We start from the raw sequence: 13,791 nt of genomic DNA, 5'->3' as shown, positions 1-13,791 counted from the left end.
CCAGGCTCAGGAGTCATATCTGAGTGACCTATCGGAAAAACGGCACTAGGAAGATCCCAGTGTGGTGCCCATGACCGGTATTCGTCATCTCCATCGTAATTTGCATGGTGTTGTACGTGCGAAAAGACCTGTAGATGCTTGGTACTAGTGATGGTATGCAATGCCGTATCGGTAAAAACTCGTGCAGCACTCTTCTCGTAGTCCGGCACCATTGAAATACCGCCTGCCTCAGATCTGACAAGACTAATCAGACCATAAACCTTGTCCCTTGGATCTGTTGATTGGAAATCTCGGAAGTCTGATAATGTTCTGAGAAGTGAATAACTACCAGTATTGGACTCGAAGATTGTGTTCACGTTCGCTACAAAGATCTCTTCGAATAATTTTCTTGAGGCTTCATCGCCGTCAAATCTCGTCCTAAACATCCATGACGATGTTAAGCCGACCTCGGCCCAGGGTAGATATTGCTCGCCCCAGACTAATAGAGCATCTTGTGCTAACTTGATTTCCTGTCTACACCAGACTCTTGAGAACAACGGGTGTCCGAATAGATTTGCAAGACTCCTGCGTATTTTGAGTGTGAAGATGTCCGATGTGACTTCTACTGCTTTGTGGATTTCAATATCATCCAGACTTATATCATGTTCTGAGCTAAACTCTCGACATGCGTTCGCGACCAACCTGCAACACTCAAAAGCTTCTCTGATGACGCTCTCATCACCGTGACCGAGCCAAACGTTGACCTTCATTGCCTGGGAATAGATCCTGCTCATCAGAGGTACTTGGTGGCTCTTTTCTTCGTTGTCGTCCTGATTAATACAAAGAGCGTCGGCCCAGATTAGTAGCGTGGTATCTTCAAGCCTCAGCCTTGCAAGTGCATGAGCAAGTTGTGGTCGGACCTTGAGACGCTGACCGTTGCATACGATCGTGACACTTGGCGAACCAGTTCCCAAACGTACGATAGTGCGTTGTAGACAGGTGTGTCATCGAGATTGATAAGCTTGAGTTCGCATTCCAATCGTCTAGATGGTTTGGAAGAAGGTCGGATATGGAGAACACGGATCTGATTTCCAGAACGTAGTCTCTCGGCGTAGATTGAAGAGGCTGACCCGCTACCTGAGGCATTCGATGTAGCCTGTGGATGCCTCGAGAAGGCTGAGCGGACGTCTTGCCCCAGACGCCTGAGCGTAGCCAAGCCGCGAACCCGATGATGCTGTATGTCGGAAGGCATCATGGCCAACGAGAAGATCGTACACGATCCAAGGGTATGATATATGTGGTGCGGTGATAGATAGCGGGGTAGAGTTCGACGTCAGATGGAAGGAAGGCATCACCACGCTAGTAGGATGGCTTACACCTGGGCGTTCGACCCCACTAGAAGCTTGCCTCACAGCCTTGCACAGCGGCCCCAACATGAACATGTAATAAGTGGCATGAGAACGCGTCCGTTTGAGAATTCTATTATGAGCACTACGGCTAATTGAAAGTGTTTCGCCACTCAAGTCTAAGTTTGGTAATCCCAAATTCTCTTCCTCATAACTAACCACCATACGTCTCGTATCTAGACCTTGGTATTCCTCGCAAGTGGCTTGAGTCCCGGCAGCGCAACAACAATGATTGAGAGAGTCATCTCCACCATACTTAAAGGATCTGAAAGAGACAATGTTAGCCTGGTTGTCGCGCACAGAACATGTAGCACACAGAACGGCGAACTTACAAACGAGGTTTTCCTGCCCTGTTCCAATCTTAAGGCAGGCGAATCGCACAATGCTCGAAGCAATAGTGAGCGCACCGAGCGCGAATGTAAGACCAACACCGGCCGATGACCTCAACACACCCTTCATCAGGAGCACAACAGGAACCGCGTAGACCGCGAGGTAGCAAGCCAAGTTCAGGGTAAAGTTCAAGATGAACGGCTCTGGCGCGTAGAAGACGGAGCATGCGCCCTCTTCCTGAGACCACTGGACGGAAACAGGTGTGCCGCAGAAGAAGGTATCGTCGAAGAGGATAGTCAGGTAGCTCGCAACGACAAAAGCCGTGATACCGAAGAGCATCTTGCGCAGTCCCGGGTGACCAGCAAGGTTGAAGAACGCCCAGTAGAAAGCCAGCATGCTGAGTTTGGGGAAACCCATTCCGACATCGTAGAAGTAGTTCGAGGCGAACGAGATCTGCGCAACGTGTTAGACGCGCACCGAGTGTGACGATCAAAAGAACAACTCACCTTCGACAGCTTCTCCGACGTCTCATACTCATCCAGCACACCCATCTGATACGTGAGTGTATCGCAAATGATCAACCCCAACGCAACCAACGCAGAAGCCAACAACAGATAATCCGACGCGTCCAACCTCGAGCGCAGACGAAACAAGCGCGTGTACATGCGCGCCGCGACGAAACAGTATGCGAAGATCAGGAGGATCCATTCTGAGATCTATCACAATTGTGGCAAGTCAGCACCGTGTTTCCTCTTCGTAGATCAGTTTGTTGTATCACCAACTAACTTACCATGCAGTCTTTCCCGTCAATGTAGTGTGCCATCTTCGCTGCTCCTGTGGTGTGACAGCGACAGTCACGAAACAGTCAGGATAAAAGCCGATGGATAGATAGTTGCGCCGCACTCGCTTCAATCAGCGTACTGCAAGGAGTATGTATATTGAGCCAATTCCCATAGCATGCAGGGTACTATATTCTGCCGCGCTTCCATTATGCCATAGCTTCTAAGGGTACGTCTGGGCGAAGAATTCTACCGCCTATCATGCGAAACTGGGGTCGGACTTCTGCCCTCGAATTGTCGAATCGCATGGCAATGGGTGAGCCCTGCATGCAGGCGCGCGGAAGTTTGCCTGGAATAGAGGCGTTCTGGCTGCCGTGTTAGATGGGCTGATTCCAACTGTGATCCTTGCGCTTTACACACGGCTGTACCGTGTCGGTGGGTTCGGTCTGTGGTGGGAGGGGGTCTTCAGGCGCATGGGACGAGCGTGTGAGGTCTTATTTCCTGGGTTGTGCAACGGATATCTGATTGAGCATCAAGGCTGTGTAACCTCTGATTCGTGGTTATGTTTTGTTCGGCCCTTCGCTGCTGATAAGCTTGGTCAAGCATCGTAGCTTCCTTTGGTGTTCGGTTAGGCGAACCGGTGGATGAATTTTGCCAAACGAGGCCTCCCGCATGCAGACCCTTCGGCCAATGCCGATCCACAGCTTCGACGGCAGCAATGCGGCACAGTCAAGAGTATTTGCAAAGGTGATTGAAACTCACGGAGCCATGGACTATTGCGGCTCGGCTGGAAGAATATACCGCTCGGCGGCGTTTTGGTGGCGTGTGCGGTCCGCAGTGGGCGGGATGGTAGCGCAATCATTCCGGGTTGATGCGAGTGGTCAGCCCAACGGCAAGGGTCTATTAAGTAACACTACAATGTTGAGATGACCCGGCTGCTAAACCTCGTATAGACAGATTTTGTTCAATCCTTCGAATAAATTTTGCTTTTGCTGCTATTAGCGACTAGTTACATCTAAATGGAATTGACTCCTGAACCACCCTCATGGGTACTTGGCAGAAATCTCGTGTTCCTCATCAGGCGACTTTGAAAACTGCACGCTAACGCGGCGCGTCTCGTAGATGACATCTTTCCTTGACATGGTGTTCAGCTCTACTTCGCTGCCCGAGTCTTCATCTGTATGCACGCGGGCGGTGTGCTTGCCTCTCCTGGAAGGTCGCAAAAAGTTGTGCGACCCGGATGCTGGTGTTTGGTGTCCATATGTGCGAGATCCAGAAGAGTGCGATTTCTTGTTTGAGGAGAAGAGGCTGCCGCGTCGTAGGAAAGATCTCATCGACGGCAATGAGACTACCATGATGGCGACGGCCATTTCGGTCATGGAGAGGACGTCTATACATGTGTTAGCGATAGTTCAAGTTGTGTTTGACTGCATGCACTTACAGACGTTGGTCCAGGCATATATGACCTCTATCGTTGCGAACCGAAGCACACTCATTGCTATCGTGACGATACCAAGTGAGAATGTTGCTACAAGACCCCAGATCTGGCGACGCCGGAGCTGTAGTGAACGAAGTAAGGGGAATGGCAACGCGAAGACTGTGGTCCGAAGTTAGTGATTCATGCGCTCCCTCAATGTCATAGGATTACTTACTGAACACGTCGGAGGTGATGTTAAGGCTCCAGTCGATCCTGAAAACCTCTTTGGAGCTGAAGGTATTACAGGCTGCCTCATCGGAGGACCAATTCGAAGAGACCTGGCGCCCGCACCAGAAAGTGTCGAGAAAGAATGTCGATACCATGGCACTTGCAGTGAAAAGGGTCACTGCGTAAAGTGCTTTTCGCAACCACGGCATCGTCGGAGGGATGAGCCTATAGTATAGCGCGAGGATTGCCAACTTTGGCCAGTAGATGCCAGTGTCGTAGAATGCATTGCCGGCGAATTGCACCTTCTTGAGAGCGATCACACGAGCTGTCGATGCCTCTGCATCATCCGTCATGCCACCCCATATGTACGTCAGGTAGTCGGTGACGAAAAGGCCAATGGCATCCAGGATAGACGCTATCAAGAGACTGTCGCTAACGGTAGGATACTGTCGTTGTAAAAGGCGGGGGACCAGTCGACCAGAAGCCAAGAATATGGCCAAGGCCATAAGGGTCGCCTCGATGGGCTTTGCAGATACGTTAGCAGAGTCATATCAGAATAGAAAAGTACATGGAACATACAATTACAGCCTCTGGAGCAACGCTGTTAGACATGATGGAGGGGAAATGGCGAATACACCATGAAGCAGTCGACGACAACCACGCAGAGAGAAAAGGATCAGATAAAAGCTATTATGTAGCGATTCCAAATTCGAGACCATCGCTTGGGTGTATACCAACTGGTAAGACGGACCCGATAACACGTCCGTCTTACCCTCCATGTGGCAAAGGTACCTGATTGCTGCGATCATACCACACTGGCACACCCGATTGCTCGGCTAGCAATTTAGACGGAAGTAATCAGTATGTCTGCATGGCGGGACCTGCAGTCACAGAAATCGTTTGGAAAGACATGGGTATATAGGACAAGACAGGGATCATCGTTGGGCGATATGTGAATGGACGGCGCCGAAACCGAAGGATCGAAGCCGAACCCGATGGAGTGCTGCCGATACTATGCGAGGCTGTATCCTGTGAGTGTTAGTATATGGTTGCTCCGCGCCGGAAAGGATATGGCTCAATGGCGAGGCTGTGATATGCAGGCATTTGACCGTTATTTGTGAAGATCTTTCCTGTTCTGCCGGCCTCAACGTCTTTTCGTGTTTCCAGAACGTGAACGAGGTCGCTTTTTCGGACCTATAATCTCACGGCCAGATGGTGTGACAATCGGGCTGGTGTCGCAATCATGTTGTGCTTTAAAGCTCTTCTTGTGCATCTTCTTCTTCCTCTCGAATTTCTTTGACTTCGCAGACTTTTAATAGCGGCCACATCAGCTGCCGCTCTGTTTCCATCAGCCTTGGGATGATGATCAGTTGTGAAGACGTCCCGACATCGTAGCATCATCACGCCGCAGCATTACAGGTACTCGAAACATGCCCAACAATACCTTCGTGCTTCATCGTTTCAAAAGCAATTCTTCCATCGCGAAGGAAAGGTCGATGTGATTGATGCACCAGGAAACCGTGCCGTAGGCACAGAGATCGCTGGTGTGATGGTTTGGATCACCTTACAGTTGAGGCAAACCCAACGCGCTCGCGCCGCCCTCATCGTGCGCCGAGAAGGGTCAGAACGATGACGCAACATCCATCCCAGGCCTCACCACTACTAAAAGCGATTTTTCCGTCGCGAAGGAAAGGTTGATGCAAACACCAAGAACCGTGCCGTGAGCCCAGAATTCGTCGAGGTAGACACAACGCGCCAGCGCCGCCTCGCCTCGTCGCGCCCGAGCGATGACGTAATACCCAACCCAAGTTTCACCAGCACGAAACGCGAAAACCCAACGCGTAGATCACACCAGCGAAACCTACGCAACAACACCATGCCCTTTAGCCTGCGATCCTTTTTGAAACCCGCATCCTACAACGACAGCGTTTCCTACACCGACAGAGTCCTCGCGCAGATCTTCTCCTGGTGTACCCTCCTCGGCTACATCCTCCTCCCCTCATTCTTTCCACGGCTCAACAGCGTCGACGAATATGCAGGATGCATAGAGTGCGAAGAATACTGGGACTGTTCTGATGTGTACGATAACCTTCCACCTACAGCTATACAGATCCCGGGTTCATTTTATCTCTGTGCCCTAGCCTGCTGCGTAGGTCTACTAGGGTGGTTGTATCTATGGTGGAAATACCAGAGGAAGGTTCAGTGGTTGATAAACTGGGTTTTCTTTCCCGCGTTCGTGAACAGTCTCGGGGGAATCGGTATGGCAGTTAGTAAAGTGGTGAGCGCGCCTGAGGGGCAGTATAGTGTGGTTTTGAAAGTGGCGATGGTTGTGCCGTCGGCTTTGTCGGCGATGGCTGCAGTGTTGGCGTTGTGGTATCATGGTGGTATGTTCCGGATTGCGAAGAGGAAGCAGGAAGTGGATCCTGTGGCTCTGGAGAAGGAAAAGGGACGGGATGAGGAGAGTTAGAATGGGGAATTTTGGTATGGATTGAAATACTGATTTAATAAGTATTGGGTATCAAGAAATGAATGCCGTCAATCATGGAAATCTCATCGCGACGCATATCAAGCATCCTTACCCTCCTCCTGATTCCCCCGAAACATCTTAAGTCTCCACTTCTGTGTACTCCCCGCATGCGTGATAGCCTTGTACATGTTGAAGAGAAAGATGCCGATAAAGACGATTGTAACGAATGCCAGTACGACAACCACGGATATCTGGAGAGAGTCAGCTACCACAACGTTCCATCTCGTGCGACGCGAGTACGTACCATGCTGAAAACAACGAAGTAATAAGTGGCTTTAAGGAAATGGTGATTTTCTTTCAGTTCGTCCAGACCCACTCCAACTTGCATGGCGGATAGAACCAGACTAAAGAACACGAACACGATGAGGATCCAGGAGAAGTTTCGTTGGAAGAAGATTACGTAGCGATTGTATCCGTACCTGTTTGAGGTGTGTTAGCAGATGAACCTACCCAAGCGTTTGCTTTCAATGGACAAGAGATAGACTCACAGATACCCTCGAACGAAATGCGTATGCGCATAACGTGTCCGATAGATGCTGTTGATTCTTCCCAATCTGAGATCACCGAACTGGTACCGTTTGTTGACTTGCTGCAGCGTGTTGATATCCACATGGCCCATGAAATCCCTCACGAAAGCTTTCCACCAGTGCCATGTGACAAAGCTCGGTAGAAGCGTGTACTCGTGCGCGATCTTCAAGTCCAGCGGTGTAGTGATGAGCCACACATAGCTTACCAGAAACCCAGCCGCACTCTCCCACAGGCCTTTTGCTGTCTCGTCATCAGGATCCGCATCCGCAGGCTTGCAGATGTAATCTTGCCAGAACTCATAGCTGAGCATCCATTCCGGCAACGGCTTGACTATAAGCTTGGTCGAGTACTTCAGCAGATGTAAATCCATTTGTTGTGTGCCTAGCACTTCCATGCCCAGCATCGTGTATCTGTGCAATGGCCTGGCGCGCATGGGCCGGCCTGCCATCCATAGGTGTCCGTGTATGCGGTTCAAGCGAGAGAGATCGAGGTCGTATAAGAGGAACTGACGGGGGTCGTCGTTGGCGAGGTATGCTTCGTTGTTCTTGCCGCTTATAGTGGGAAGGGACTCTTCTGCCGTGAGCGGTATTGCTATGACCGAGTCGAGCACGGGCTCACGCGGTTGGGGGCCCGTCGTGGTCCGACCCAGGCTGGTAGTAATATGACCATTCTGATGCGCGGTGTCGGATGGCGATGTGGGACTACTGAGTGTGGCAGCGGTAGCGGTTGGGGGTGGGATGGGACGGGGAGAGAAGGGCGGCGTCAGAGCGGTGGTCTGGTACTTGTAAGCATTCGTTCAGCGTATGTCAATGCTGTCATACACCTAACGTCTGTAGCGTGATCTTATCAGCCATACTGTCCATTAGCGATAGGATAGTGGGTTATGATAAGAGTGAAGTGCGGCGCGGTGCTCTATATGACGCTTGACGCCGACAAGCCTGCTGCGGCTGTCGCACGAGGCTCATAGATGCAGGCACACCTGCGCGCATCAGGCAGGCACCTCATGACGCAGGGAGGCTTCAACTGCGCCTTCTCGACGGCGCGCGGGAGCTACGGACTGCAATGTGGGGGCTGAAGGCGGGGGCTAGACTGCCTCGAGCTGAAGTTTGGCCCACGGACGCAGATGTGCCATGGGGGTTCCATTGGTGAGCGGCTTCGTCAACACTATTAATAGTAGCGAACAGGTACCGAGCCACCACCACGAGAGGAGGCGCGATCTAGTTGTCAATCTCACTCGGTTCAATGTCTCTCGTCATGTCACAAATCTGAGCATAGCATGAGGAGCATTACATATTATCATACTTCAGTTATTAGAGTCAAAACGCAACCCCAGTGTGTACAAAAACACAAAAGCTACTCAATTTGAATTGCCTAAGTTTCTTCCTAGTTGTTCTGTGTCTGCTCGCCATGTCATCAAGAGTGCCCAATTACCGTAACGCCACCTTCTAATGCAGTTTTGGATATCATTGAAGCCCTCCCATCTCATCGCATTGACCAAATCACTTGCAGTAGTTTGCAGGAAAGCTGCCCTGCTTTCCATTAACTTCACCCTGCCACCAGTCCTGCGAGCTTTGCGTCTTCTTGACCACGCGAATTCGGTCGCCTTCTTTGAAATGCAGATCGCCATCCGTGAGACTGTCAAAATCGTACATGGCTGTCACGTACTCGTACTGGAAAGATGCTATCTTCTTCGGTGGCGGTGGGGGCGGCTTCTTTTTCCCTGCGGCTGGATTAGGCGACGAGGGATAGCCAGTTGGAGTTGACCCGTTCGAGGCAGAGGGTATCTTGTTGTTGTTGAAGTAAGAATCACCGTTGGTTCCATTTGAGTAAGAGGAAGCCTGGGATGTAGACGAGAGACGGCGGTCATACATACCCTGCCCAGCGCTCAGATGCGGTGAACCGCCGATCTTGGGCTTTGAAGCGCTGAGAGAGCTGTATGAGGGCTTATTAGAGAGGCTTATGGGCGGGCCATTCTCGGAGGTCGATGACAAGGTCTGGGATGGTCGCGGGGGTCTTCCGCCTCCTGTGATGGTGGGCACACTGTCGCTGCTGCTGACTCTCCGACCAGGCATGACCTTATTCCGAATGCCCAAGCCTGTCAACGTCTCTCCCTTATCTGGTAGTCTCATTGGCAAATGGACCGCCTTGCCCGTCTTCAGCAGGCCCAGGCTGGTCTCCATTTCCTGGCGCAGTGGTGTAAAGTTGGAGTCCCATAGTGGGATAACTTCCTCTGGCTCTGGTGGTGGATCGGGGTATCCTTGCTCGTGTGAGTACTGGTGTAGTACAGTGTACAAGTTTCCAATCAGGTTGTTTTGCAGCACGATCTGGTTCGCGAGGAGATGTGGTAGAATGGAGAAGGTTGCGGCATTCAGGCGTGGCAGGCGGTCTCGGAGGTTCTCGTCGGCGAGTTGGTATGCGTGTGTGGAGCGCTCGAGATCGACTTCGTGTTTGGCAAGAGCGCTGTTCTCGCGTTCCGAGCGCGTCTTCTTGGCCTGAAGGGTTTCGCAGCGGCTTTTGTAGCGCTCATAGTCGACCTGCAATGGCGTGGTCAGCATGGCTCACAGCGTGGTCTATAGGCTGACTGACCTTTGCATCCTCTCGCTTCTTGATAGCCTTTTCCATGGGCTTCAAGGCGTCGCGAGCCAGCTTCGCTGGGATGACCAATTTCCTGTCAATGTCCTTGACTTCCTCCATCATGTCGGTCTTCAGCTCGGAAAAGGCCTCGTGTAGGCCATGGACACGCTCCAGGACCGCAGGTGGGGTTTCGGCATGGGCATGGGTGCTGTTGGAGCCTTCGCCGCCGAGTGGTTTGAAGATGGCGTATATGAGCTCGACCGACGTGAGTTGGTGGTTGAGGATGTTGGTCCACGCGTCGCGCCATTGCTTCGCTGACGCTTCGAGCTGAGAGGGGGGTTAGTTGGAGATTCAATGCCAACGTGTATACTCGACTCGTGTGCCACACATAGCATGCATAGCAATCGATTGACGTGGGTGGTTGGAACTGGATGTGATGGGTTTGGATGGCTGGCCCCACTAGTTCATAGGACCGAGCAATGTGAGATGTTAAGCCACACCGGACGTACCTTTTCCAACATAACCTGCGAGTCGGTGAAGTCCTTCAGCATGGCCTCGACATCGGCCTCGTTGGGCGTCCTCGTAAGGAAACGCCCGGTAATCCTCTGCATGCGCTGCATCTTGCGATGTGGTGGCAGCTATCGTGTGCGACGCAGGCCTGAGGTAAGAAGGACAGAATAATACGAGTTATGGGCGGAGGGCAGTAGGTAATGCTTGCGCGTCGACTAGCGGTGGCTGTGCTCACTGCTGTGTGTTAATTGAGGTGAGGGTAAGCAGGGGTACCGAAGGGCCCCGCACCAGGTTGTCGCGACAATTCGCTGGCCGCTTAGACCGATTGGTTGTCTAAAGTGGAGTGTGAAAGCCTCGCGGGGAGGAGTGATTTGCTAGGTCCCCTCCTCGACGCGGGAAGCGAATTCAAGATTGCGGTTACACCTGATGCCCGCGTTTGGTACCGTCAGCTGTAGACCGGACGGCATCATGGTGCGAGGCCACCCAGCGTTGGGCCGCCGGGTACGAAGACGTGTCATGACTGAAGTGGAAAAGCTTGGGAAAACGCGTACCCCTGGTGTATTTCCGGTGAAAGCTCAAGGGCATTAGGGCCTTAGGGCTGGGTAGCCGCTGCCGTAGTCTGCAGGCGCTAAACCACGTGCTCGCGCGCGGAACAGCAGGCGCGGTTTGTTCCGCCCAGGCGCGTCACCGTCACATCTCTCGACCTTCACCCTCACGACGACCCCGCCCTATGCCGCCCATGCACGTCCCGACGCGTCTCGACCGTATACTCACGCGATGACGGCACCTCTTCGTAATACCCAGCATGCCTCAGCCATAGCCGCGATCACCGCCTCCCAGAACAGCGCGCCAGTGGCAGAATTTCGTTGCCTCTATACACAAGACGTCAAGAGGAAGCAGAAGCGGTGGCAGGATGGCTATCTGAAGTTTCATACCTTCAATAGCCGGGTCATGGTATATGACCAGGCAAGGAATTTTCTCGGAGACACCTATCACAAAGACAGCAACGAGCTGCAGGAAGGAGACGAACTCAGCCTCAACAATGGCGCTCTAGTAGAGGTCGCCGAGGCCATGGGCATCACACATACCGATCTGACCCAACTACTTGAGAAGAAAACGAAAGATCAGCCACCCCGCCCGACCGCTCCTTCCCAGCCGAAACCGTTCCAGAGACCATCGTCAGTGGCACCGACCAATGCCCAGCGAAGCGCATCGCAACTACGTCACAAATCGCTCAATACACTGCTTGGGACACCGAAAGGGCCAATTGGAAAGGCTCAGCCCATGAAATCTCCATACGAGGCTCGCAAGGAAAAGGAGAATGAGCTGGTTGAGGAACCTACCCCGAAAAGACAAAAGACTGGCCAGCCACGCACAAACTGGAGAGCATCTAGCCCAGTCCAAGAAGACAGCCCCATAGCGAAGAGAGACTCGGCTGTACAAGTACAACCGCCAGACACAGCGAATGCTCGGAAACCTGCGAAATTCATACCGCCGACAGCGACTGTCATCATGATAGAGTCCGAGTCCGATCCTCACCCTGCGGACTTGTCCGATGTCACTCTCCCGAGCACACCCCCGAAACTTGCCAGAGCGAGAGCACGATCTAGCGCACTTCATACCCCAGCACCACAGCCCGCTGTACCTCAGCAACCGCCCGTACAAACCCCACGAATACCCAAAGGCAAGGTGCCAGTACCCAGTGTACGAGCATTGGAGACTCCGAAGCAAAGAGCGCCACCATCTTCACCTCCAGTGAGCGCCTCAAATCGCCTGACGAACGTCGACTTCGCGTTACAACCAACAAAGCAGCCACCCAAAGACCCCACTCCGCCACCACCTTCGCCTCCTCCTAACCGCAAAGCGAAATCTCTTCGATTGTCGGCGGGTGTAAAGCGCGGAACCTTGCTGTGTCAGTCGCTGCCTCAGAAGACCATAAGGGCAGCTAGTGAGGCCAGAACGACTAGTTCCAATGTTAGAGCTCGACCGGTATCACGCGTCACGAGCAAGGAGCCATCACCTGCAATATCACAGAACAGTAATCCGCCACAAGAGGTCGCCTCTGCAGCGTCGAAACGGGTGGCTAAAGCCAAGCGAAGAAATACAGAGGCACAGGATGGTGACAGTCTCGCTCCAAAGAGACCCAGAGTCTCCAGATCTCCCCCGCTGCCATCACCGAGTGTTCTCGAAGATCCAGAAGTTATACGTGGCCTCATGGACCAGCAACTAATAATTCCCTCGTCTCCACCTCAGCCTCAGTCCGTATTCTCTCCTTCAGAGACAGTCTCCGAACCCAAGCCTACCACTACCAAAAATCTGGCAGACAAGACACCGATTGAACCGCCATCTAAAGGTCAACCTACAAAGTCGAAATCTCCTCCACGAGACAAGACTGTCCGAAAAGCACAGCCAAGAAGCAACATTGTGGATAAGTCTGCATCAACGCGCAAGGCCCCATCGCCACCTATACCCGTCCTTGATCCACCGATATCAGCATCACGAGACGTCTCGCCAGCGCATACTGAAGCCTCTGAAACACAATCACGCACCTCATCAACTTCGCCGCGCAAAGTCCCACTCTCAACCGGCGGTTTCCCTAAGCGGCCACCGAAGCGATCCAAGAAGCAATCAGCCGCAACGCCCTTAGTACAGGAGGAACCAGCTCCAGCCCCTCCAAATGAGTCTGTACCTCTTCCGCCGCATCCTCTCCGAGCGAACAAGAAAGGTCCCATGATGAGCACAACGGAACTCGCATCTCTCCTCCAAAAGCCCCACAACCTAGCCAAAGCCCTCCCCGACCCCATCGAAGACGTCTCAAACATAACCAGTGCAGGAAAATCGCCCAGCAGAAACTTCAGACGCGTAAGAAGCGAAAACGACGCACCGATACCCAGCACAGCAGATGACTGGGAGAAGCGCAATCTACCAAAGACGTCCAGCAACATGGCCGATAGCGTAGACGATCCACCCATCACTGCCATCGTGGCCGAGGAACCAAAGAAGAAGAAAAGCAGTGGATTGGATGCGCTCATCAAAAGAACTGATCCTAGGCGGAAGTTCAAGAGGACTCAGAGTCTGCAGGTCGATACCAATGTTCCGTCGGCTGCTATGGGAGAGATCGAGCTACCTAGTCCGGTTGTGGATAAGGATGTTGGGCCGTGGAGTACGGAAGCCGGTGATCTCTTTGATTGGAGACCTCCTGGAAGGGATTAGGGTGGTGAGAGAGGGTGAAAGGTTGGTGGGTTGCCTTGGGTCGTTGGGAAACACTGGCAACCATGTCATATGAGAGTATGTAGCGATGATATTATGATATTGATACCCTGTCGCATCGCAATAGCAATTGCACTCTTTTTCGGTAATGGTGTTCATTGTCACGACACAATCATCGACTTCATTTGCTTCTTTCTTTCGGCTTTCTTCGTCCCCATGGAATTCTTCAGTTTCGTTTTCGAAATACACGTAAAGGATCCACACAGAGATTCCGGGATGTAATTTCTAGAAAGCTATCAAGTC

General features: G+C 52.4%; 5 protein-coding genes across 5 annotated transcripts; 1 reads left to right on the top strand and 4 right to left on the bottom strand.

The window, feature by feature from the left end:
• Positions 1 to 1,561: 1,561 nt before the first annotated feature.
• On the bottom strand, positions 1,562 to 2,538 carry J4E90_006559 (uncharacterized protein; the record flags this gene model as incomplete). Its single annotated transcript, XM_051436104.1, has 4 exons — positions 1,562 to 1,650; positions 1,718 to 2,168; positions 2,222 to 2,431; positions 2,506 to 2,538. 4 exons carry the CDS (start codon positions 2,536 to 2,538, stop codon positions 1,562 to 1,564), a joined length of 783 nt encoding a protein of 260 aa, XP_051289898.1.
• A 999-nt stretch (positions 2,539 to 3,537) lies between these two features.
• J4E90_006558 (uncharacterized protein) lies at positions 3,538 to 4,751 on the bottom strand (the record flags this gene model as incomplete). Its single annotated transcript, XM_051436103.1, has 4 exons — positions 3,538 to 3,884; positions 3,936 to 4,091; positions 4,147 to 4,663; positions 4,719 to 4,751. 4 exons carry the CDS (start codon positions 4,749 to 4,751, stop codon positions 3,538 to 3,540), a joined length of 1,053 nt encoding a protein of 350 aa, XP_051289897.1.
• Positions 4,752 to 6,704: 1,953 nt separating this feature from the next.
• J4E90_006557 (uncharacterized protein) lies at positions 6,705 to 8,048 on the bottom strand (the record flags this gene model as incomplete). The annotated part of the gene is made up of 4 exons (XM_051436102.1): positions 6,705 to 6,857; positions 6,911 to 7,085; positions 7,155 to 7,969; positions 8,016 to 8,048. The coding sequence occupies 4 exons, from the start codon at positions 8,046 to 8,048 to the stop codon at positions 6,705 to 6,707; spliced, it is 1,176 nt and encodes a 391-aa protein (XP_051289896.1).
• Positions 8,049 to 8,693: 645 nt separating this feature from the next.
• On the bottom strand, positions 8,694 to 10,388 carry J4E90_006556 (uncharacterized protein; the record flags this gene model as incomplete). The annotated part of the gene is made up of 3 exons (XM_051436101.1): positions 8,694 to 9,728; positions 9,781 to 10,095; positions 10,278 to 10,388. The coding sequence occupies 3 exons, from the start codon at positions 10,386 to 10,388 to the stop codon at positions 8,694 to 8,696; spliced, it is 1,461 nt and encodes a 486-aa protein (XP_051289895.1).
• A 667-nt stretch (positions 10,389 to 11,055) lies between these two features.
• Positions 11,056 to 13,491, top strand: J4E90_006555 (uncharacterized protein; the record flags this gene model as incomplete). The annotated part of the gene is made up of 1 exon (XM_051436100.1): positions 11,056 to 13,491. One exon carries the CDS (start codon positions 11,056 to 11,058, stop codon positions 13,489 to 13,491), a length of 2,436 nt encoding a protein of 811 aa, XP_051289894.1.
• Between the last annotated feature and the right edge of the window lie 300 nt (positions 13,492 to 13,791).

The sequence above is a fragment of the Alternaria incomplexa genome (assembly GCF_024043165.1).
Source record: "Alternaria incomplexa strain BMP 0042 chromosome Unknown scaffold_9, whole genome shotgun sequence".
NCBI lineage: Eukaryota > Fungi > Ascomycota > Dothideomycetes > Pleosporales > Pleosporaceae > Alternaria > Alternaria incomplexa.
Note: the sequence above shows the minus strand (reverse complement) of the source record. Positions and strands in the feature narration are given on the sequence as shown.